Source organism: Clytia hemisphaerica, unplaced genomic scaffold (assembly GCF_902728285.1).
Source record: "Clytia hemisphaerica strain Z4C2 unplaced genomic scaffold, Clytia hemisphaerica genome assembly, whole genome shotgun sequence".
In the NCBI taxonomy this organism is placed as follows: Eukaryota; Metazoa; Cnidaria; class Hydrozoa; order Leptothecata; family Clytiidae; genus Clytia; species Clytia hemisphaerica.
In genome coordinates, this window is record NW_027103403.1 from 214175 (window position 1) to 237937 (window position 23763).

General features: G+C 35.0%; 2 protein-coding genes across 2 annotated transcripts; one reads left to right on the plus strand and one right to left on the minus strand.

The window, feature by feature from the left end:
* Positions 1–10459: 10459 nt before the first annotated feature.
* On the plus strand, positions 10460–15609 carry LOC136797405 (small subunit processome component 20 homolog). The gene is made up of 8 exons (XM_067053988.1): positions 10460–10974; positions 11273–11543; positions 12120–12335; positions 12524–13020; positions 13136–13330; positions 13969–14161; positions 14815–15109; positions 15392–15609. Exons 1-8 carry the CDS (start codon positions 10460–10462, stop codon positions 15607–15609), a joined length of 2400 nt encoding a protein of 799 aa, XP_066910089.1.
* A 2717-nt stretch (positions 15610–18326) lies between these two features.
* LOC136797406 (cGMP-specific 3',5'-cyclic phosphodiesterase-like) lies at positions 18327–23708 on the minus strand (the record flags this gene model as incomplete). The annotated part of the gene is made up of 8 exons (XM_067053989.1): positions 18327–18673; positions 18988–19071; positions 20709–20783; positions 21081–21222; positions 22226–22326; positions 22637–22724; positions 22966–23075; positions 23601–23708. Coding segments are annotated over 8 exons (867 nt in total), but the record flags the coding sequence as incomplete, so codon positions are not given.
* Positions 23709–23763: the final 55 nt, after the last annotated feature.

Below are 23763 nucleotides of genomic sequence, written 5' to 3' on the forward strand. Positions count from 1 at the left end.
TATTTGCGATTGGATGATCAGTGTGGGACTTTTATGCCCGTCCCATTGGGAGGGATAGTTATTCATAGTTCCACCGAGGCAGTGAGACAGGGACGTCAGTAAACTAAGTGCTTTTTACTTACAACAAATATCACAAAATAGAATCAAAACTTCAAAATAACTTTAAATATTAAATTTTTGTTTTCTCTGATTTGAAAATCAAAAAGTTGACATAATTTTTCTATTTGTAATTTTTGAAAATTGAAAAATTAACGATTTTTTGAATTTTCAATTTTGATTTCAATTAAAAAATCGAATGATACGATCGGTGTACAGAGTCATTTCAGAGACTAAACAGTTCTAGGAGAAAATCAAAAGGATTGCAAGAAAAAAAAATAAAAAAAAATAAAAACATCAAGAAAATCAGAAAAAAATTAAAAAAATCAACAAAAAAAAAAATCATAAACAAAAAAAAAATCAAGATTAAAAAAAACCTAGTACACTTTTTTGGAGCGCTTTTTAACCCCTCATAGAATTTGACCAACTCGGACTAATTTCGACCAACACGGACTAGATCTTACTAGCAAAGTTTGCTTACAACCTGCCTAGTATAAACAAACAGGAATAAAATTTGGGCCCACAAAAGTAAAATAGAAATATTTTTATGCGGGGATCCGACATGGTCTCTGCCTACTTTTTTAGTCCTCAAAATTGCTTATTTAGATAACATAACTAAGCAGATTATATTTATAAAATGATAAATTAAAAACACTCACCAACTTCTTTGATGATATCGATCTCATTGAAATCAAATCTATCAATAGTTTCATTGAAAACTTTCGGTACTGTGGTCTGTGGTAATGATAGTGTAGGTAACATATCGCAAATAACAACGAAACAATCAAAAACGGTAAATGTAATAGAAATATAAAAAAACTTCCTGCAACCTTTTAAGTTTTTAACCACGTTAACTTCGTTCAAAAACAGGCATGCCTAAAAACACACGTTGTTGAAAAGGCGATTTGAACCAACGTGTTGAATGGGGTTTCCAATTTTGACGTTCGAATGTCTGACGTAGCAAAAGACCGGGGTAAACGTTCGAAAATGCGTCAAAAAAGCCGCTAGGAATGTTTTTCGTGTTTTTATAGTTACAAGTTATAGTCTTTTATTATCGGGAATATGAATTGAAAAGGAATATACAATGTGTCATCTTTCATTTGTCTTTTTTTCTACGCCTAATGTCGATTTTCAGGAGAGAACTCAAGGATTGTTTATATCAGAGGAAACCCCGTTCTATTTGATTGTTAAAAGAATTCCATGGCACATCATTCGAAAAGTATAATAATTGGGCTTTCTCTCAAAAGCTGAAATGACTTATTTTTTTGTAAAACCTTGCATCAGTAACGTTTCAAAATGTTTTTTATGCAAAATTCTTTTTATAAAGAGAAGCGTTTCCTCTGATAAAAATAGGGATAAAGAGAAACACTGCTTTCAAAGCATACTATTTGAAGTATATTTTTATTTTTATTTAAAAATAAATGATCCGATTTTTCTTAACATTTTGTTCCCTTAATCCCTTGACCAAAAAAGTTTGTGCCTTGCCTTATTATTTCAGCCTCCCGACTCCCGGTTCAGTCTCCTGCCTCCCACTTTCGATTTTAGCCTCCCGCTTCCCACTTTCAGCCTCCCGCCTCCCACTTCCGATTTCAGCCTCCCGCCTCCCACTTTCAATTTCAGCCTCCCACCTCCCACTTTCGATTTCAGCCTCCCACCTCCCACTTTCAATTTCAGCCTCCCACCTCCCACTTTCGATTTCAGCCTCCCGCCTCCCACTTTCAATTTCAGCCTCCCGCCTCCCACTTTCAATTTCAGCCTCCCACCTCCCACTTTCGATTTCAGCCTCCCACCTCCCACTTTCGATTTCAGCCTCCCGCCTCCCACTTTCGATTTCAGCCTCCCGCCTCCCGCCTCCCGGTTCAGCCTCCCGCCTCCCACTTTCGATTTCAGCCTCCCGCCTCCCGCCTCCCGGTTCAGCCTCCCGGCTCCCACTTTCGATTTCAGCCTCCCGGCTCCCGGCTCCCAGTTTTCCTGTATGCCCTAAAAATATGTTACGTTATTCACAACACATTTTATCTGTATTTGACAATTGATGTTTTTTAACTTTCAGAAAGGACTCAAGAATCCAAAGAGTCCAATTTAAGAGATGAAAGTTTACCCGGTAAATATTTAACAATCTTGTAGTTCAGACCCAAAGAGGGACTATCTAGAGTTTTAGATTGCTAAAATTGAGAAAAGCCTTTTCTTAAAACTATGCCATTATACTGTAAAATTACAAATGAGTCAATTTAAAACTTATATATTTACAATACTCTATAGTTCAAAAGATCATTTACCTCACTTTTAGACAAGCTGATCAATAAGAAAGTGGCTGAAACCAATAGACAAGAAGAAGACCACCAAGAATCCAACGAGCTTGAAAATGTACAGACTACCGGAAAAACCCGTTTGCGCTTAATTCTTTCATATTCCTAGAATCCCGAATACTCTCCAGTAAGATATTCTGGCCCGGGCACTGGTCAAAACGGTTTCGAAATTTCAGATAAAAGCCACTTTTTTGGACAGACTGCTTAATCCTTTTCATTACAAAATATAAAGTTTTGCGGAGACTATTATTTAAATTGTAAGTGTGTCACATTTCTTTACAGACAATCAAGGAAGTGGAGTCAAATTTAAGAGATGAAAGTTCACCCGGTAAATGTTTAACAATTTGGAGTTCAAACCCAAAGAGGGAATATCTAGAGTTTTAGATTGCTAAATTCATAAAAAGCCTTTTCTTAAAACTATGCCATTATACTGTAAAATTTCAAATGAGTCAATTAAAACTTATAGATTTACAGTACTCTATAGTTCAAAAGATCATTTACCTCACTTTTAGACAAGCTGATCAATGAAAAAGTGGCTGAAACCAATAGACAAGAAGAAGACCACCAAGAATCCAACGAGCTTGAAAATGTACAGACTACCGGAAAAATCCGTTTGCGCCTAATTCTTTCACATTCCTAGAATCCCAAATACTCTCCGGTGAGATATTCTGGCCCAGGCACTGATCAAAACGTCTTCGAAATTTCAGATAAAAGCCATTTTTTTGGACATACTGCTTAATCCTTTTCATTACAAAATCTAAAGTTTTGCGGAGACTAATATTTAAATTGTGTTTCACATTTCTTTACAGACAATCAAGGAAGTGGAGTCAAATTTAAGAGATGAAAGTTCACCCGGTAAATATTTAACAATTTGGAGTTTAGACCCAAAGAGGGAATATCTAGAGTTTTAGATTGCTAAAAATAAAATGTAAAAATAAATGTAAACATTCCTATTTATTTCCAAATTTAGGTATTGTTGAAAACTTGCAAATTGAAGAACCAGATTCAATTATACAGTTTCGAAAGTTTAATGCCAGTGAAGTTGACGCCTTTATTCTGGTTATCATCACAAGTCTTATGCTTAGAGTTCACAAAACGGTAATTTCATTGTATGTTTTTCTTTAGAATAAAGTGCATTATTGCTATCTATTATTCTATTTGTTTCTTATAATTTATATATAATCTATATTAATTGTTCTTTCTTTTTATGGATTCCCCTCTATCATTTTAAATGACAGTGGTTTGTACCCATGTACCTATCACATATTTTGTAATCAACTACAGTGCGATGTTTAATTTATGATTTTAACAGGGAATCTAGATCAAAATCAAATACTTCAGTTAAAAAAATTGGGAGGTTTTTTACCAGGGCCATAGAAGGTATCTGTAAGGCTAGACATAAAAAAAACTGATTATCCCTTTAACAATTACTTTGTTCCTCAAGATTGTTAATATTCTATATCTGTTTTGTAGATTCAGAATTCTGGAGAACTCGGTTTCATTGAATCAAGCAGTGGAATGGAAGAGTTCGATTTGAGAGTACTTTAGGCGTACAAACTTTCGCGAGCAGAAACTTTCGCGATTTTCGCGAATTTTAGCCCTTTTCGCGAAAGTAAATGTCTTTGAAAATTCTGAAGAGGGCAATTCGCGAGAGTTTATGCTCGCGAAAAAAAATCTGGAAAGAAAATTTACTCAAACTTTCCTCTTTGATGATAACAATGATAAAATTTAGTGTAAAAATATGCCAAAATCCATCAATTGAGGTTTGAGTACATTTAAACGATCAAAACACTGGTTCTATGCACTGAAAACTTGAATTTTCTACTTAAAATATACCTAATTCGCGAAAGTTTATGCTCGCGAAATAATTTTTTTTGTCAAATTCGCGAAAGTAAATGTCGTAGATTTCGCGATTTTTCGACCTCGCGAAAGTTTCTGCTCGCGAAAGTTTGTACGCCTAAAGTATTTGTGATTGTCACTCATTCATTTGTTGGTGCACTGCCACTTGGGATTATTGTCACTAGTGATGAAACAACAGAAACACTAATAAAAAGTATTAACCATATTTTTATGCTTCAGAGCATTTCAGAGTATCATTTAATACTGGTAATTATTCAAACTCATATTAAATCAGTGCAAAGAATAATTTAGAAAATGAATCAGAAGAAAGTAAATCACAACAAAATTAGAGCTTAATCAGAAAGAAATATAATAGTAATTTTTTTCTCTAAGGAGAGTCCAAGGATAAGAAGACCGCGATCGGGTTTAAATTACCACCTGTTGCTGAGTTAGAGATAGTGGAACAAAAAATTGTCACCCGGGCCGATGATCTGTACGTAGTGCCAAGTTTCACGAATCCAGATCTATCCTACTTGGTTGATATGAATATTGTTTGTGTGCGTGTGAAGTTGGCCAAAATGGGACACCGTGCAAGCATCAATATATCATATGGACTCGTATTGGAAAGAGCCAAAATTTTATTCCATATTTAGACACAGAAAATAGGAAACAATACTCATACATTGCTATTGGCAAAGTACTAGAAGACGAACTTTACCAAAGCATTCACCAGCCAAATCAAAGTAGATTTGAAGAATCTTTTTAATGGATTCTCAACTAAAAACTTTTTTATTTTGTGTTTTCAAAAAGAGACAGGCTTCATGGGTCTCGACATAATTCATTTATATTTTAGCAAAATTGCAAGCTTTGATTGAGACATGAAATAGTGTGGAAGAGAAAACATTTCACTACAAAAACAGATCGAATATTGTATTTAAATTTTTTCAGAGCTGGTGACATTTCCCTAGACAATTCGCTCGGCCTCGATGCAAAAGCAAACCTTGAAACAGAGAGAAACGCAGATAAGCAAGGTATATACTAGATTGGAGTCATTTTTTTCAGATCAGGCTCGGGACGATTCTCTTCCTCTGAGATGTCATTTGCATTTAATTTTCTCAACCCTTACGCTTGTGTTACAAATCGTGATAACATTTATACTTTTTCTTATTTTAGTCGATGCTAGAAGATCCGTAGAACACACTTCATTTATGGATGGAGAGCAAGCCTTCAATGACATATATCGATTATTTTCAGAATTTTTGGAAGATATTAAAACGAACACCCAATTAATTGAGGGGATCTTGAAATTCCGCAATCGCTTGGAAAAATACAAGAAACAAACATCGAAGTTAACCTCTTCACTTCATTCATTTGGTGGTGTTACTCATTACAGAATGGTGGCATCTCAGTTGAATACTAAACTGACAATAATCCCTTTAATAAGGATGTAGCCCCTTCAAGAAAGAGAAAACATAAGTTATCTCAGAATGTGGAAAACAATGAACCAGTTTCAAAGAAAGCGGGGCACACTATGGGATCGAAAACTAAATTTTAATCAAAGAAAAATAAACCAGCCGAGGCTGGAAGGTCAGCCAATAGAGCTTAGCTAGATAGCTTTAATAAGTGGGTTAACAGATGTAAAAGAGATGTACTGAAACAGAGTAGACTAAAAATGTTGAATAATGTACAAAATGTGAAATATTTGATAACTTGATTTGAAATTATTTAAAACAACTCAACTATGTGATATAGACCTCACAGAAGCTAATTTTATCAACGAAATCAACACCCTATCTTCAAACTCTGCCCCTGGACCTGATGGTTTCCCTGCCATCCTGCTCAAAAAAGCCAGAAAACAACTTGCAACTCCTCTTTGTCTTATCTGGAGAAATATTATAGACAAAAGTCAAACTCCCCACCTACTGAAATCAAGCAACATCACACCAATCTTCAAAAAAGGCAATTAAGGTTTACCAGAAAACTATAGACCAGTCGCTTTAACTTCGAATGTCTCAAAAATTTTCAAAAAAATTGTCAGAAGTAAGATACAAAAACATCTTGAAGACAACAATCTTTTTAATTGCAACCAACATGGTTTCAGATCTGGTAGATCCTGCCTGAGCCAACTTCTCTCTCACACAGAACGACTTATCCACCATATAGAAAACGGCAATAATGTGGACGTGATCTACCTTGACTTTAGCAAGGCTTTCGACAGAGTCGACCATACCATTCTTCTGAACAAAATCAAAACCAATGGCATCAAAGGCAAACTGCTTGCTTGGATCAAATCCTTCCTAACAGGTAGAACGCAGCAAGTCTCTGTTGACTACACACTATCAGAAAGGTCAGAAGTCATCTCTGGTGTTCCCCAAGGATCTGTGCTTGGACCACTACTGTTTCTGATAATGATACAAGACATTGACAAAAAAATATTACACTTTTTCTTATCATCATTTGCTGATGATACACGTCTAATGAAAGAAATCAAAAACCATGCTGACATCATTCAGCTCCAAGATGACATGAACGCAGTCTATGAGTGGACTGGATTGAATAACATGAAATTGAATAGACTTAAATTTGAACATCTCAATTATGGTAGAAATAAAGAACTTAAAGAATTCTCCAAATACTTATCTGATACCCAAAAGGTGATAGAGACCAAGACTACAGTCAAAGACCTTGGGATCACTTTAGATGTGGGTATGACATATGACAATCATATAGAAACTGTAATCGACAAAGTCAACGGCATCAGTTCGTGGATATATCGAACTTTCAAAACAAGGGACCCCACTGTAATGCTGACCCTATGGAAGACATTGGCAGTCCCTCACACTGATTACTGTTCACAGCTATGGTCACCATCCAAGAGACACCAAATGCAACGACTAGAACAGCTTCAAAAATCATTCTTAAATGGAATATTCTCTTTACAAAAACTGAACTATTGGGAAAAACTTAAAACTCTAAAACTATACAGTCTGGAAAGACGTAGAGAAAGATATCAAATCATCTATACTTGGTATATCTTAGAAAAATTTTCTCCAAATTTCAACCACTCTGAGAACAAAGGGGGTATCACCTGCTACGAAAACCAGAGGCTCGGACGAAAATGCCACCTTAAAGAAGTAAATTCTAAACACAAAAACATTTGGAGAGGCTCACTATCTGAAGAAGGACCTAAGCTTTTCAATTCTCTCCCATTCTACATTCGTAATATCACAAACTGCACAAAAATTAAATTCAAAAGACAACTTGGCCTTTTTCTTTCCACACTGCCGGACGAACCACTGCTCCCGAATTATTATCCCTACAGGAGAGCGGATTCAAACAGTGTGAGAGAAATGGTGAATCATCGGATTTCCAAATTGGATGATTGAGAGACTCAAAGAACCCATCAAAAGTATCAAAAGTAAAATAAGTATCAAGCCTGAGAGCTCCTCCAACCCCCCCCCCAACGAGAAGCTCAAAGTATACTTCTCTTTAGCATTGTAGCACTGTTTCTATGACATCAAACAATTAAGCTATAGTTCATTACTACAAAATAAAAGAGAAACATAGTGTAATTAAACTTTTTGTTAATTTCATTCCAGTCAGTTATGATACATTTTTTCTGTTGGATGTAGACAATATCCATATCTGACCAAAGTGTTATACTAGAAATAAATAAGAAAATTGCCAAAACGACAGCAGTCTGCGTAAATAAATTTTGTAGTTTAGTACCGTCAAGTTACACGACATGCACACAACCATCTTGAAGACTTTGCTGGTCGCAAATGATAATCGAAAGCAAAACTTAAAATTCATAACTAGCTCATTTTTCCCCCGTTTTGCTTTAAACTCGCTTTTGATTGGTCTATGAATTTGGGCGATTGATTTACCGCCTTGGCGGAATAAACACACGACCATAATAAATAAATTCAACAGGGCAGCGGTGTAGCAATTAATTTCAACTGGGAGTCCTCTCTTCTGTACCAAGCACTGGCAGTGTTTTTTAAACTTTAAAACAATGTTAAATGAAGACCAGCTTGATCTGTTTGTTATGGCTGTGCAAGTTGTGACGAGAGTGTGCATGTTGTGTAACTTGACGGCAGCCCGCTTTCTGCAAGTCTGGAAAGAGATATCTATAAACTGTTATCGCCATTCATTCCATTCCATCAGTCAGTCAAAACGTGCGCCAAGGTTAGAAAATGTTAGAAAAACACAATCTGCTTCCGGAACTGCGTGAAAAATAGTTTGATCAATTTCAACAAGAACTGTATATATTAATATTAATATAAATGATCAAAGACCATTTGTCATGATTTTGCAAGTCTAATAATAGGAGATATGATGTCATCATTTGGTTCCCGTCATCTGACCGACCCTGATTTACGGTCAGCAGGTAGAGTTGGAGGGTCGGAAAGCTTTTCCGCTGCTTTGCTGGATTTCCACTCTGTGTTTATAAGTTTTCAAATCGAAGTAGAGAGCCACATGCTTATGGATAGTAAACCGAAAACACCAGTTTATCCACGGTTTCTCAATTTTAAAATTCGGATCAGTCCACACGGATTCCCTATCAACAAGATGTAGCTGCTTCTTAACAGAAAAATATTTTCGACCGACCGACCGAACGACTCCCACTTTTTAATGTGGAAATGACGGGAACCCAAACATTTTTTTGCGATTCGCCTTTATATCATTTATCACAAACACGTCCAAGTCCAAAACGATTGCATCCAGTCTTTATCAAATTTATACAGTAGCTGTACTTTTGTAAACTTTATCAAATTCCAATAACATCATAACACCATCAATCCCCCTAGAGGCAAACAAGAAAAATATGTTTTTATTGCAAAAACTATCAAAAAGCAGCAATAGAAAGTATCAGAAAATTCAACATAAACAAAAAATCAGCCTTTTCTTCTTAAATAGGCTGGTGATCTTTTGGTATGAAAATGCTTTGCATTAGAAAGGGTAGTGTCTGGTAGTGTTGTTAATTTATCTATGTCATATAATTACATTGTAACTATTATTATGCTTCTTTCTTATCAAATAAAAACTTTTTTTGCCTGCATATCATCATTAAAAAATGTACATAATTAAGTATAAATTAGACGTATTGATCTAATATGGAATAGCTCCTGACACAGTTTTATTGCCAGATGGGCTTTGCTTCAGTAGGGCTTATTGCCAGAAATAATCATGCGTTGATGTCTCTTCCGTTCTGAGCGGGCTCGCGGTAAAAAATGTTCCGCGTACATTGTTTTACTATTTTGTTTGACTTTATTGATTTTGGTTTTACAAAGTAAAACAAACAGCGCATAATATGAGCTTACTTATTTTTCTTATAAGCATCTACTTTATAAGCATCAAATCAATATCTCTTGACAAACAGCCATATACAGTACCTTTTGGTAATTAGTTCTTATAAAGTAAACAAGGGACAGCACACATTATGAGCATGTTTATTTAATTGTTTTTTTCTTGTGTAAAAATATTTTCGATATTGTACTGCGCATAATGTAATGGTTTCAAAGGAACGAGACAAGCTCTCCGCGAATAGAAATCTCTAGCTGTGCGCTTTTTGGATGGCGTTCCAATAAAACGATCCGGTGGAATGCGGCATTCAAACGTTCTTTCTCGATTATGAATGCGTTGGCGGGGCATTCATAGCGACAACTACTTGCTAGTATATAATTAGGGTAACGATATTTCAATTAAAAAAGTAAAATAGAGATCTTGAACTAATAAACAAAAGAATATAATATAAAATTAAATTATTTTGTTTTGATAAAAATGTAATTAGACCAGATTACAGTATTTCTATATCTACATAGACTTTAATTTTTCTGAATTTTTTTTCACTGACAAATTTTTTCACTAACAAATTCTTCACTAATAATGTAAACATGATGTAAAAAAATAAGATTGACATACTTTATAATTATTGCAATTTGGGTTAATAAATTTGCAATCACCGGGAATTCCTTGACTTTAAAAGCAGCAGAATCAAGCCTTGTCTAAACAAATCTACAACATGGTTTTTATTTTCTCTCTCTTGTAGTGTTCGAGAATCAACAAAGGATCTTTGCACTTATCATTTTAGAAGTGTTCTTATCTTTGAGCAAATAAAATTGTTGTTAAAGAAATTGCTGTTTGAGGTTGTCAGATTTTTTCTGTTAGATAATTGATTTTTTTCTAATTTTAGGATTTTACTAAACATGTAAATAATGCCAAAGAAAGGTAAGAAAGGTGACAATACCTTTCGATTTCAAAGTTTCTCTGAACAGATCAATGTTAGTATAGATGTCCACCGTAATGCACGTTTAACCTCCAAGGAGATCCCAGAAAATGACAAAGATACATTCTTCAGAGAATCACTCGAAAAATGGGCAGAGTTGAACTGTTCTATAGATTACACAAAACTTTATCGGAAACTAAAACCTTTGTCAAGAAGCTTCAACCAATTGGTTTATCATAAAGATCAAGTCGTAGAAATTTTAAAAGAGTATTTGAGTAAAGATGAATCATTGGCTCACGAGGCTTGCGTGGAATTATTGGCACACATGTCCAAAGACTTACTGGATGAATTTTATCCATTCTTTGATCAATTTTTCCCATTACTTGTGAAGTTTCTTGGGAACAATCAAAATACAAAGCTGATTGAAAGTACTTTCATTTGTTTTGCATACATCTTCAAATTCTTGTGGAAATGGATGCTTAAAGATTTGAAAAACTTTTTCAAGTAAGTTTTACTTTGTTGGGATCTTATAACACAGACACAGTTAAAATGAATTTATTCACCATTTGGAATAAAAAGATTAAGTAAGACTTTCAGGTCACTTGTAGATTCTTTTTGTATTACTTGATTACTATCAGTAAACCCTTTTATCCTAAGGTAAGGGCAATCAATAGCCATTTGAAATTATTTGGTGGAGTTTTTCTGTCTGGGTCTAACATATTTTCTGTTAGCTTCTTGGCCTTTTAATTTTTCCTTTAGCTTTTTGCCAATTTGTTTAATTTTTTAATTACTTTTTATTTAGGACTTTTTCATTGCTCGTATCCGCATCTCAAAAGCATCATATCCAAGTGTTTGCATCTGAAGCATTTGCATTCCTCATTCGCAAATCCAAAGATAAACCAAAAGTGATAAAATTTTTATTGGAACAAATCGATTGTACGTTGAACGAAGGTGTCGGTCATTTGTTGTTTCAATCAGTCAAAGGCATCAAGTCACAACTGAATCTTGCAGGTGAAGAAGTACTTATGGTCATTTTGGATACACTCTACTTGGTCAACAATGAGAAAGAAGAGGTGAGTTATTGGTGATACTCAAAGTATACAACAACACTTACCAGGCAATAATAAAAAGTCCATGAGAAAATAAAAACAGAAAATCCAACATATTGTTGGTTTTCAAATAAAATGCTCCCACAGGCTTCAAAATTATTTTCTGTTCTTATTTTTCCTGTTCCATTCAAAACACATTTACAAGTTAGTCATGAAGAGACGTTGATTAGGGTATCACTTGTAACTGTACTGTACTGAAATGTTTTTTTCTTGTTGTATAAACTTTTAAAGCTTTCATATATGAAGCTGTTGGCTGATCGGGCAAAATCAGTAAAATAATTACTTGACCCATCAAAATGTAGACCATTTTGTTTCGATATTCTTAATCAACATTTTCAATGTCAAAGCGTTGTAAAATTGACAATGTAATTGATAATGTAATTTTAGGACTTCTCACAAAAACTGACGCCTTTGTTTTTTGGCAAAATATGTCAAACACTAATATAAAAACTGAAGAAAGTTAGGTTATGTAAAGTGAAGTTTTTCCTACTAACACTAACACTATACATTTTAAACACAGTTTTCCCTTTCTTTATTTAGGTCATGAAAGCCCTCAGAGTTCTATGGATTTCGATATTACGACATTGTAGCAAAGAAAATGCAAACATTTTATCCAAAATCCTGTACAACTCAATAGAAAACTATTTCAAAAGCAATAAAGATGATTTGGAAACAATGCAATGCTTTTTGTTACTGCTAACTGAGATTGTCGATTTTAAAAATGGTGACTATATTGACACCCAACATTGTCTTCAGGTAAGCAATTAATTGTTATTGTTGTAACACTCCTCTGCACTCCTTGGTCTGTCTTTTGGCAATTCAATGTGCAAAGTAAATCAAACTGTTCTATTCAAAATTACAGACATCCTTATTGATATTATTTTAAGACTTATAAAAATTGAAGATTCAAACTTGATATTGTGCTTATTATATTCTTTCTGTAGGTAATCACTTATCATTTAAAGAAACTCAATGATGATGATATACAAGAATTGATACAAAGCCTCTCTGCTAAGCTCATCAAAACTATCAATGGGAATCTAACAGATGATGATATTGTGAATTTCATAAATGACTATGCAAATCTGTTTTCAAAAGACACCAGAAAACCTTTACAATTATATCGTCAATTGTTAAATTGGTATAAAATTGACTTGATTAAGCCATCCATGTTATCCTTTATATCAAAACATTTCAAAAATGTTGATAAAGGTGGAGACTTTTTGGAATTTCTTGTTGAATTTGTATACAATGTTGATCCAAGGGGCAAACTATGTCGACCTATTGAACAGCAGACAATCAATGAATCTATTTTGGATTTTGAAAGGAGGAAAAGAGAAAAACATTTTCATAGTAGAGTAATTGAAGGGTTGAATATTGAGTTATGGAGTGACAATCCTGGTTTCTTTTGGTGTTCATCGGTTGTTCTGATGCATACAAGGTAACATTCAATATTGATAACTAAAACACTAGGCATGCCCAATATAATCAAGTTCATTCATGTGATACATAGGTGATAGTCAAACTTTGTCATTAGTTGACCTCATTTTTTACAGGTTTGAACCAACTAAGAAGGATCTATGTGATATTTCAGAGTTAGCCAAAGAAATCTTGGATAAGCTAGACGAGAGTCTATCGACACATCACCTTTTGGCATTGTGCTATCTTGTTGCTTGTTTTCAATTGATGAAAGCAAAATCAGAAGCTGTCTGTGAGGATTTACCCCTCAAAAAGATGACGGAGCTTGTCAGGTCGGTATACAATGAAAGTTTTCCTGTAAGAGGAAAATTCCGGTTCCATTAGATCCTGCATGAACTGGGCTAGTGAACCAATTTTGAACAAATTATTTTGGTTTTATTTTAACTTTCATAGATGCCAAATGCATCATTCAGGCAATGGTGTATTCATCAAATACCCAAATACCCTAAACATTTGATAGTGATTGAAACTTCAAAAAAGTTGTATAGGCTGGGAGCTGGGGAAATCAACTATGACAGTCAGCGAGACATGTGTAAATATATATCATCTTTAAAGCACATTGTCTAAATTTTCCGAATTAACTTGCTGACTGTTCGAAATTCTCTTAAAAAAGTGCGTATTTTGTGGATCAGAATACTAAAATAACGTCAATCGTCATTACTGCCCACTTTTCGTCCTGCCCTATTCTAATTGTGAATTAATGTGGGCTTAAAGTGGACTGTCTAAAGTCAGTGCATTGTCCTCTTTTGACGTTAATGCAATGTCTTCTTTCAAAGAATTTACAGTAACTACCGACTTTGTGCCCGCTTTGTGTCTACTCTTACAATTAGAATAAATAGGGCAAAAGGTGAGCCGTTTAAACTGAAACTAAATCTGTCATAATTTGTATATAACTTTTGTTTTGTTTTAGACTACATCCTTCTAGTGAACACTGTTTGCAGGCATTTGACGTTTATGTTTCAACATCAAGTGAATGCTCTTCAGAGGAATCGTCAACCATCATGAATATCTTGAAAGAAAATTTAAATTCACCGTTCAAATTAAATCGAATATTGACCCTGAGGATATTTGATTCCCTCCAGGCAAAATCTACCATAGAATCAGTAAGTCAGGTTGGAGTAACGTTAAACCCAAAAACAATTAAATATGACACTTTTCTTACAAAGTTGAATATGCTGAATTGGAAGGAATTTTGTTCTGAAAATAGTATTATGTTCTCTCAAATCTGGTATCACAAAAAAAATGGCAATGATTTACTGTTTCTCTATTAAAACATTTTTAATACTTGATCCTCCTAAATAAGTGACAATAGAATACATTATTTTGTAAGATAAACCAAAAGAATCAAGTTGCAAAATAACGAACTACCTTAAGGGAAGAAATTTTCACGGGAAGAATTTTTCGCGAAACAAATTTACGCGGAATTTAATTTCGCAGTTTTTTGACAAATACGCGAAATTAAATTCTGCGAAACAAGAATATTCTCATGATTTAAAAAATCACCTATAGAATTGGTGTTTTTAGGGCAAAATAAGCCACATTTTAAACAAAAATTCCTATCAACTGCGAAATTAAATTCTGAGAAACTTCCGAATTTTGAGCTGTGAACCGCGAAATTAAATTCCGCGAAAGTTTCTTCCCTTAAGTTAAAAAGTAAAATCTACAGTTTTTTACGATATTTCGTCCTCCTTTCAGAACTGCATCAGGTACATTTTGTATCATACATTTTGTAATATTTCATTTTCAAATTTTTCAGGATGTGTTTAAGAATTGTCTGGTAGCTGAAGAAATCGAAGTCACGTTAAACACTTACAGAGATCGAATGATGCATCTCCAGAAACTGACCTTCCGCCAAGACACCACATTACCACCTGACCAAATCATGGAATGTGTATTGAGATATTTGATCGGGAATTTTTATCTCAACTTCAGCCTTGTGTGGGAACCAACCACTAAAGTGATTTTGTCCTACATGGGTGAAGAGCATGATAAGACAAACTACCTATGGACTGTCTGGATGGAAATCTTGAATAACATTACCGGGTTCTGTGGTATGAATGTCTTATTTTTTTGCTGGTTATTTTCTTGCTTTGTCTCAGTACTTTTTAAGATCGAGTAATAGTAAGCAATAAGAATAATAATTTTAATACTTAAATTGAGCACAACTTTATATTCAAAATTGTCTATTGAATGCTTTTTCACAAAATGTTTGGCTCAATAATGATATGTGAAGATGACCTAATATTATTGATAGGTGTTTTGACTTGGACAATCACCAAATATTCAAAAATTACCATTTGAGAATAACAGTTCTATTTACTTTCTTCTGTTAGAAAATCCGAAACCCCCTTTCACCAAAGATGACGAGGAAAGAAATCTTTCAGAAACCTATCTTACCTTCTATAACGTGTTTCGAATTGAGAAGACAGAATATCGACCTGACTACCAAAACTTTCGTTATCTTATGTGGAAAGCCATGTCAGATTTCGCAAGTGTTGTTGAGCGAAGAAGTCGTTTTGTGATGCCGTTGTTCTTTCAATTTGTAGAGTGAGTGCAATCGAATACTATATCGTTTTTCCGCTTTTTTTTTGTCCTACACAGCAAATCACTTGCAATCTATTAACTGTCGTAAAAGTGACTTAATGTTAGACGGCATTGCAGTGGTGTGGTGAGAACAGAGTTCAAACGCGAGAAAAAGCAGAATAAAAAATCAACCTGAAAAAATGGAATCCGAGACCAAACCCAAACAACATACATTACATCATTACATAAGTTACATTACAAGAGACTACGCTACCACGAAGAGTTTTTTGGAAGGTATACATTTATTGTCGCTTCTTTTAAAGATTGGCCGGTTGGAAAGTATGAATTTCTTTGTACATATTTTACCTACACCAAATATTTAGGAGGCTGAGTTTTAAACGAATCGTCAAGTTGAAACGAACGATAAATGTATCAAGGTCTGTTTTTATTTACCCCCTGGTGACTTAACAAAAAGACTTAACTCGATGTTACAATCCAATTATTGTTTTATTGTTAATAAGTTTGTCTCGGCCTTTTTATAATGAGCGAGACATACGTTCTCTGATTACGCAATTTTCATATTGACATTTTCGAGGCATTTTGATGTAACTGTCTAGGATTAATACTTTCAGAGTGATGCCCAAATAAGTCAAAATCGTCCCGTAATTACCCTATACATCTTGAATTTTCTGACTTTGACATTTGACGCCCCCACCCTAGCCCAATTAACAATGTTCAAGCTAAAAGAGTTTTTTGCTATTTTTGGCCCAAACATGATCCAAATTTTTTTTGGGTATGCTCTATTTCTATTTTGGGTTGAGTTGCGGCAGGAGGCTTTAAAGGCCTATTCTCGCAACTATAGACGCTTACTCACAAGTGTTTCAACCGGTATTCCAACAAATCCATGCAAAAGCCACGCAAAAGATATTTTGAGGATCAAGAAGGTTACACCCAATTGAGGACATTCTCACACCGAATATATTCGGTGTATGTACTGTGCATGAATTCCAGACTGTGTCAAATGGATTTTCCCCCATCCCAAACTTTTATTGAAAAAAAGTCGACTTTAAATTTGAACAGTCAAGATTGCTAACCTAACTAATGGCTCTATATATAGTAAAATACTAACTGTAACTAGATTTACTCCTCCAAAACACCTCCTTTACATGCCTTTTGTCTTTGCACTTTGGTCAATCTTGCTGCTTTGCTGCTGTCTGAAATAAAGATCCCGATTTCTTCCCCGTTTTCGAGACTTTCCCGCGCAAATTCAAGGGGCCTGGAATTCCCGAGTTATTTTTACCCGACTTATTTTTTTCCGAGTTATTTTGCAAATGATATTTTTTAACTCGGTTTTTTTCGTGCATTTAACTTTTTCGAGTTATTTGATAAATTTTAACTCGGCTTTTTTTCGTACCTTTAACTTTTCGAGATAACTTCCGAGGATTGAAGTCGAGTTATATTTTTGAGTTCAGTTATGAAAAACCGAGTTCATGCGTCCTTTTTCGCAATTTTTGGCTTGATTATATCCTCATCAACAATTTGGTAGTCGGTTCCTTTATTCTTTAAGCCTTAATTTTAAAGAATAAGAACTGAGTTATGAAATAGGAATAACTCGAGTTTGAGGAACTTTACCTTGGGTACCAGCAGAGGCCAAGTTTTCATCAGCGAAAATATTATACCGGGTGTGCCAGAAATAAGTTACCCTCTTTAACAGAAGTTCTTGAGATCTTCGAATTTCTAAAGAATCCAACTATTTCTATAATGAAGAGGAAAAGCAAACTTAAACTTTGATGGGTCTTTTATCAAAATTTTGGTTCGTTAGATCAAAAGGTATGATTAAATGAAAAATAAAAGAAGGATATGTCAGGCCTAAGGCCTGAAAATCTCCTTAAATACCTTTCTGATGGAAATGGTTTGAGTTCTAAAGAAGTCCCTTAATGGGACTAATTTGACCAAATTTCGATCTTTCTTGGAGCAAAATTTCCGATTTTTCCAACCCTTAAAGAGACTTCCAGGTTCCAGAGAAAGCACCCTTTAGGGCGGCACATGCCCGTACCCTTCACTTGCCGCCCGGAATACTATTAGATACACGGTCTTCTGGAAGGTGGGATACGGGATATACAGGTAAATTAAACCCGTATTGGTGGCGAGCTTAAATGTGCAACTGATTTATTCCGTTGAAGTCCCTTTGCTTGTATTCCAAAAGCACGAAAAACTTTCAGAGCTCTCCAAGTACATTCTTATATTGAAGAGAGCAAACTGTAAAAGTGGGATCTGTGAAAGTGACATTTTACAGAATCGCAATTGAGAGTCTTTCGATTCACACATACACTAATATAAACTATTCAAGTTATTAACACGAAATTACCCTTGATTCAGTGCTATAAAGTAGTTTGGAGCTAGGTTTTGTATATATTTATCAAGTGGAATTTTTTAGTTTGGTGATATTGATCCAGAGAAATGTACAGCTTTTTTTCTTTATACATTATACAACGATAGTTTGGTATTTCACAGTCAATTTTTACAGCACCTATATATAACTACAACGTAAATAACAACAAAAATATATAACAAAACAAAATGGGATTAGAATAAATACAGTAAAATATATCAACAACCTAATGCCGTTATTTATGTACAGAAAATCTATTTACATTATTCAGTACATACGTTACAGAGTTTTGAGTACAGTTTGTATTTTCGGAATGAGCTGAGAGCTAAATAACGCGAGAATTTTTAAGCTACTTAAAATTAAAAAGGGTATTCAAAATTTACACCTCAAGAAAAATAAACAGATCAGACCTGTAAATGTATTTATTTGTGTCAAAATATCCTGATTGTAAAATTGAACAGGTTTCCGAAATCATGGCCTTTAGGTTCTTTTTAAGGTTTAATCGGTAGCCCAAACCAGGGTCAAAACGACGAGATTAATTTCACGGGATTTCTTCCTGTCGGACCGGATGAAGTACTGGCTCAATATCCGGATGAACATGTCCTTTCTCGATTTCCGCATTCATTTCAAACCATGTCTCCTTGTTGGACTTTGCCCCTTCTAAAAATGGACTCAATAATGAGTTGTAGTCAGAGAGCACCTGCAAGAGAAGGAACAGAAATACATTTATATCTTATTATTTAAATTGACAGAAGAATGGTCATATCCCTTGAAAGTCGGATAACTACATACAAATACCGGAATACGGTATAGAGGTTTTACAGACTTGGTGAAATTATGTTAGATTCTACCGTTATGGAAGAAATCATTTGGCTTTCCAAATGCCTTCTTCCATTATTGGTTGGTTGACAGAACAGAACAGACCAATGGGTTAAGTACCTTACTAAAGCCACTAGACACACTTTCTAACATAATTTTGGAAGATGGTCAAAAATAGGAAGAAACCAAACGAACCTTATAAACAGGTATTCCCATAAACTGGAAAAAGTTGACTTGTAGCTTTGGTAATTGTAAAATGTAGTTACGATCCATCATTTGCTAAAAAAAGATTAGAGTAAAGATTAAAGTATTTCAATGAAACGCTGACACTTTCATTTCGACACGAGAATAAAAGAATTTCAAGGTTAATAGTGTCGGCTTCGTTAGAATTAAAAAATAAAAAGAATCAGAACACGAGACTCAACTCCTTTACATCTACTCCTTTTCATCCCTAGCAAGCACCTCGCCAAAAACCGAGATTTCTCATTCCATTTCTTAATGAGTTCCACTTTGACGATTTTCGAAAGATAGAAGCCTTTCATATGCTCTGACGCAAATTCGATTTTTTTGCTACTGCAGGAGCTTTGAAAGTTAAAAGTGACGTCAAAAAATCGAATGTTTAGAGCGACGTTAATTGCGTAGAAAAACGCTAGTGACGTCTAGTATAGTTATCTGATATTCCGATGGCGTATTGGCGGCCGCCCACGCTAAAGCTCTAAAGGAGCGGGCCAATATACCATCGGAGAGAAATAGTAGTCATCCATTGATGTGCCGACATAAGTTTAGCCCTCATTTTCGGGGCCGTGCTGAACGCTCAAAAATTGTTTTTTTGAGATCTGGCGCCTCGAAAAGACCGTCAAATCACTGTCGTTAGTTACCACGTCATGAGTATGTCGGCAAAAATTACAAACAACATGGCTGATGTAATTTTCAAAAAATGTGTGCTGTTATGGTTGTTTTTTTGGTTTCTTTTGATGGATTTTTTGTAGTTTAACTGTACTTATCACTCCCTGAATATTACTTTTAGTATCCAGTGTAATTTCTGTATGTGCACCAACCCAAAAAATGTGTTTCTACCACAGAAAAGTTGATAATCATAACTTTGGTTTTTGTTTGTTTTGATGGCATGGCTGATTTTTTCTGCACTTTCTCAAATTTTATACCATTCAAAGACCAAAGAAACTAAAGCAGGTATGTTCCTATGGGCTTAGGCTTTTATCAGTAACTTTCATGTTGTTATCTATCTTAGACCGTCCTCCAAATATAACTGTTGTCCACCGGCCGACAACCGACAAACCGACTTCAGTGTTCCAGAACTGAAGTTTTTTGGATAAAATCTTTATTAAACTTCACAAAAGTGTTCATTGAGGGTTAGTATTCATTTTCTATAGCTTTAGTTTTTCTTTTAGTGTTATTTATAAATGCCGATTATGACTTTTCTCTTCTTTCTTTCAGGCTTTTTTGTGTACAATGTTATTTCTATTTTGTTTTTGCTTCTGTGATCAGTTTAAAGAAGGAAAAATACTTATTTGAGTATTTCTACATGCCCTCCTTGTTAAAAGAATGATAATATTTTGCATGATTCCTTCTCCAAAAAGTTTTGTATTTGAATTTATTTCGTGAAACCTTTTGAAGTTTTTTCTGACCCAAATTTTGTCGGCCATGACACCTTCCCTGTCCAAATTGCACTCGGGCCCATTTTTCTAAAAAATTACGCGGTCAGGCGAAATTCCGTAATGTATTTCTTCCAGATGTTGAAAATTTTCCCGACCTTCAGAGCTTTAGCGTGTCGGAAGAAAATTTCTACATCGGGTGCCAGATAACTAGTATAGGCTACTTCATTCCCTCCTGCTGAACATTTTCCAGAGGTTCAGTGAGAGAAGCCAAATCTTAATAAACAAGGAGTTTTTCTATACCTTTGGCTGAACGTGTAACTGGTCTCGTTCGATATCACCTTGATGGAAAAATTCACTAGTCACCAGATGGACCACCTGTAAGAAAGATTGTTTATTTTAATGACGCAGTATGACAGTAACCTCGTTCCCTGAGTGTGTCGGCTTTTTTATGCTTACTAAAAGAGAAAAAACCCCAACGTCCATCAGTCACGTAAATTAAGCTTTGGAATAAGGTTGGTATTACATTAGGAATCATAATTGGAAAATGGCGACAATAGAAGGCTCAAACAGCATCTATATGAGCAAACTAGACATTACTACTTATATTTTACTGTAAAAGGGTTCTTTTTCAAGAAGGGAACATTTGGAAAAGGATGAAGGTGAGAAAAATACCCTTTTCTGGATATCCCATGGTTTTGTGATTCCACTGAGATCTGAAGCTGTCATCAACATGCTGCGAAGCATTGCGCGATTCTCCGAAAGACTGGTATCTAATGATTTTGTTTCCACAGCATTTGAAAACTTGTCTCGCTGCCTAGAGAAGTAAAAGATTTCTTGATAGTCAAGTTGTACCTCTCTAATTCCATCATGAAAGGACCAAGAATTATCTTCAAATAGAGTTACCGAATTAAGAACAGTCTTAAGAATTTCCGATCTCAGGGTACCCAGGCACGACGCAACAGGTACGGCAGGTACGGCGAACGCCCGAAATTTTCCTCTTCGTCGGTAAAATCACATTGTCTTATTATGGCGTGGCACATTTTAGGTATTGTCATTTTGCATCAGTGTGCAAAATTTCATAAAAATATATAAAGTACAGCTCAAAAAATTCAAGAAATACTGTCTTTCCGGCGAAAATAGGTTGTTCCGGCGGTTTTTAAATAGTTCCGGCTTCAAAAATCAATTTTTTTTGAAAATTGAAACATGCTTGATGGTGGGCATCGCTATTAATAATGTTTTTGAATGAAAAAAACAGCCAATTATAAGAAAAAAGTCCAATGAAAATCCAGAAAAACGGCGATTTCCGGCATATTTCCGGCATTTTCGGCCGGTAAAAAAATTTCTCAAAAATCGGACTCGGCCATGTTTTGGGCATTGTTAATACGCATCTTTGAGCAAAAAATCAGAAAAAACTAATGATAAAATCTCGAGAAAATGCCAAAAAAAACAGTTTTTCCGGCATAAAAATCGGGCTCCGTCACATTTTGGGCATTGCCATTTTGCATCTTTGTGCCAAAAGTCAGAAAAAACTAAGGAGCCAATCTCGAGAAAAGCTGGTAACAGACGGACGGACGGACGGACGAACGGACAGACGAACGAACGAACGAACGAACGAACGGACAAAGGTTAATTTATAGGACCTCCACCGGGGTACCCGGATGTAGGTCCAAAAAGCTTCCGTCGTGCCTGTACCATTGCTTGAATGGAAGAAGGAAAACAAAGATTAGAATGAAGGAGAGTTTAATGTACTGAATAGGAGATATACCAGGAAGCAATCTTCTTCGAATTGCAAACTGATGAAGCAAGCAATATTTTACCTGATATAGTTAGACAAGTCAGTAGCAAGGATGGCGTGCTTCAGAAGTTTCATCACTTTCCGATATTCCTGAGACTGCAGGTGAGCGAAAATGTTGTTTCCCTAAAGTAAGGTAAAAAATGCAGTGGTATCAAATAACAGGAGATTGTTAACCCAATGAAAACCTTTTGGTAACTACTTACGCAGAAAAATCTGTCCTTTAGATAACCACAAAAATAAGGTAAAATTGACTCTCTTGTTCTTGGAGATAGCAGTTATAGGAAAATAACAAGTTTGCAAGTGTTTCAATGGGATAATAGAAATTGCCGTTAAAACTCAATATTCGAAACAAAATATAACAATTCTTCGGATGAATTTAACTGAGAGCTGAGAATAACAACCAGTAGTAGAGTAAAGATAAACAAGCACTCACCTCACTATTGAGAATGGTAACCGCACAGTTGAAATGATGTTGTTCCATTGTCGACGTGCCGTACAATTTCTGAAGTGGCGAGTCCGTTCTGTAAAATAACAATAAGGATGTAAAAAGTCTTTTTCATAATTCAAACCTCTATAACTCGAACAACTCTCCATAACTCGAACGGCTTCAAAGTAAGGAGAGTCGACTTTAGAACTAATGGTAGGTTTGTTGATTCGAGATTAATTAATGTAAAAAAAGTGTGTAGATTTAAAGAAAGTTTATTTATTTCTCATTTTTTGAAGATAAAAAATGACCACTATTGAATTGACAGGTGGACTTACTTCATTTGAAATTCATTGTTGGTGCCTCGATGATCCAAATCGTGACAAAGACATCCGACTAACAGAGCCAAACATTCGGAAGAACTCAGTTGCTCACTCATTTTACCAGTCTATGGGAAAGAGACAATGATTATTAATTCTTAAAAAACATATGCTTTTTTATTAGATAAAGCCGATTGGACGCTGAATGGCCCTACCTGATGATTAAAGTTAGAGCAAGGTCGAAGGTGACAGGTCGCAGGTCAACAAAATACAGACCAGAAGAACATTATGAGATCATAAAGTTACATGAATACATAACACCGTAACACAAACCAGAAAAAACTTGAAATCTTGAGAAAAATTGTAAAAAACTGGTTTTTCCGGCATATTTCTAGCATTTTCGGCCGGGCGGCCGGGAAGACAATTTTTCGAAAATTGGGTTCCCTTACATTCTAGGTATTACCATTTTGCACCAGTGTGCAAAATTTCATGACAAATAGACAATTACAACTCGAGAAATTCATGAAAACCCGTAAAATTCCAGAGCCAAAACCATCTTGCTCAGAATTGAGATCAGTTTGAAGATTCATTTAGTTCAGTATGTGACAATGGAGAGTCATTCCTGGAAAAAGTTTGTTAACGTATTTCCTTACCGTCAGCATGGCGAACATTGATTGAGTGACGTTGAAGGCGTGTCTCCAATTATGATAAATCACTCTTCGATAATTATTCTTCACTGTGATCAAAAACCTACACAAAACCTGAAAAATCAATAGAACAACCCTGTCTCATCATTCCATTACTTCAAAAACATCC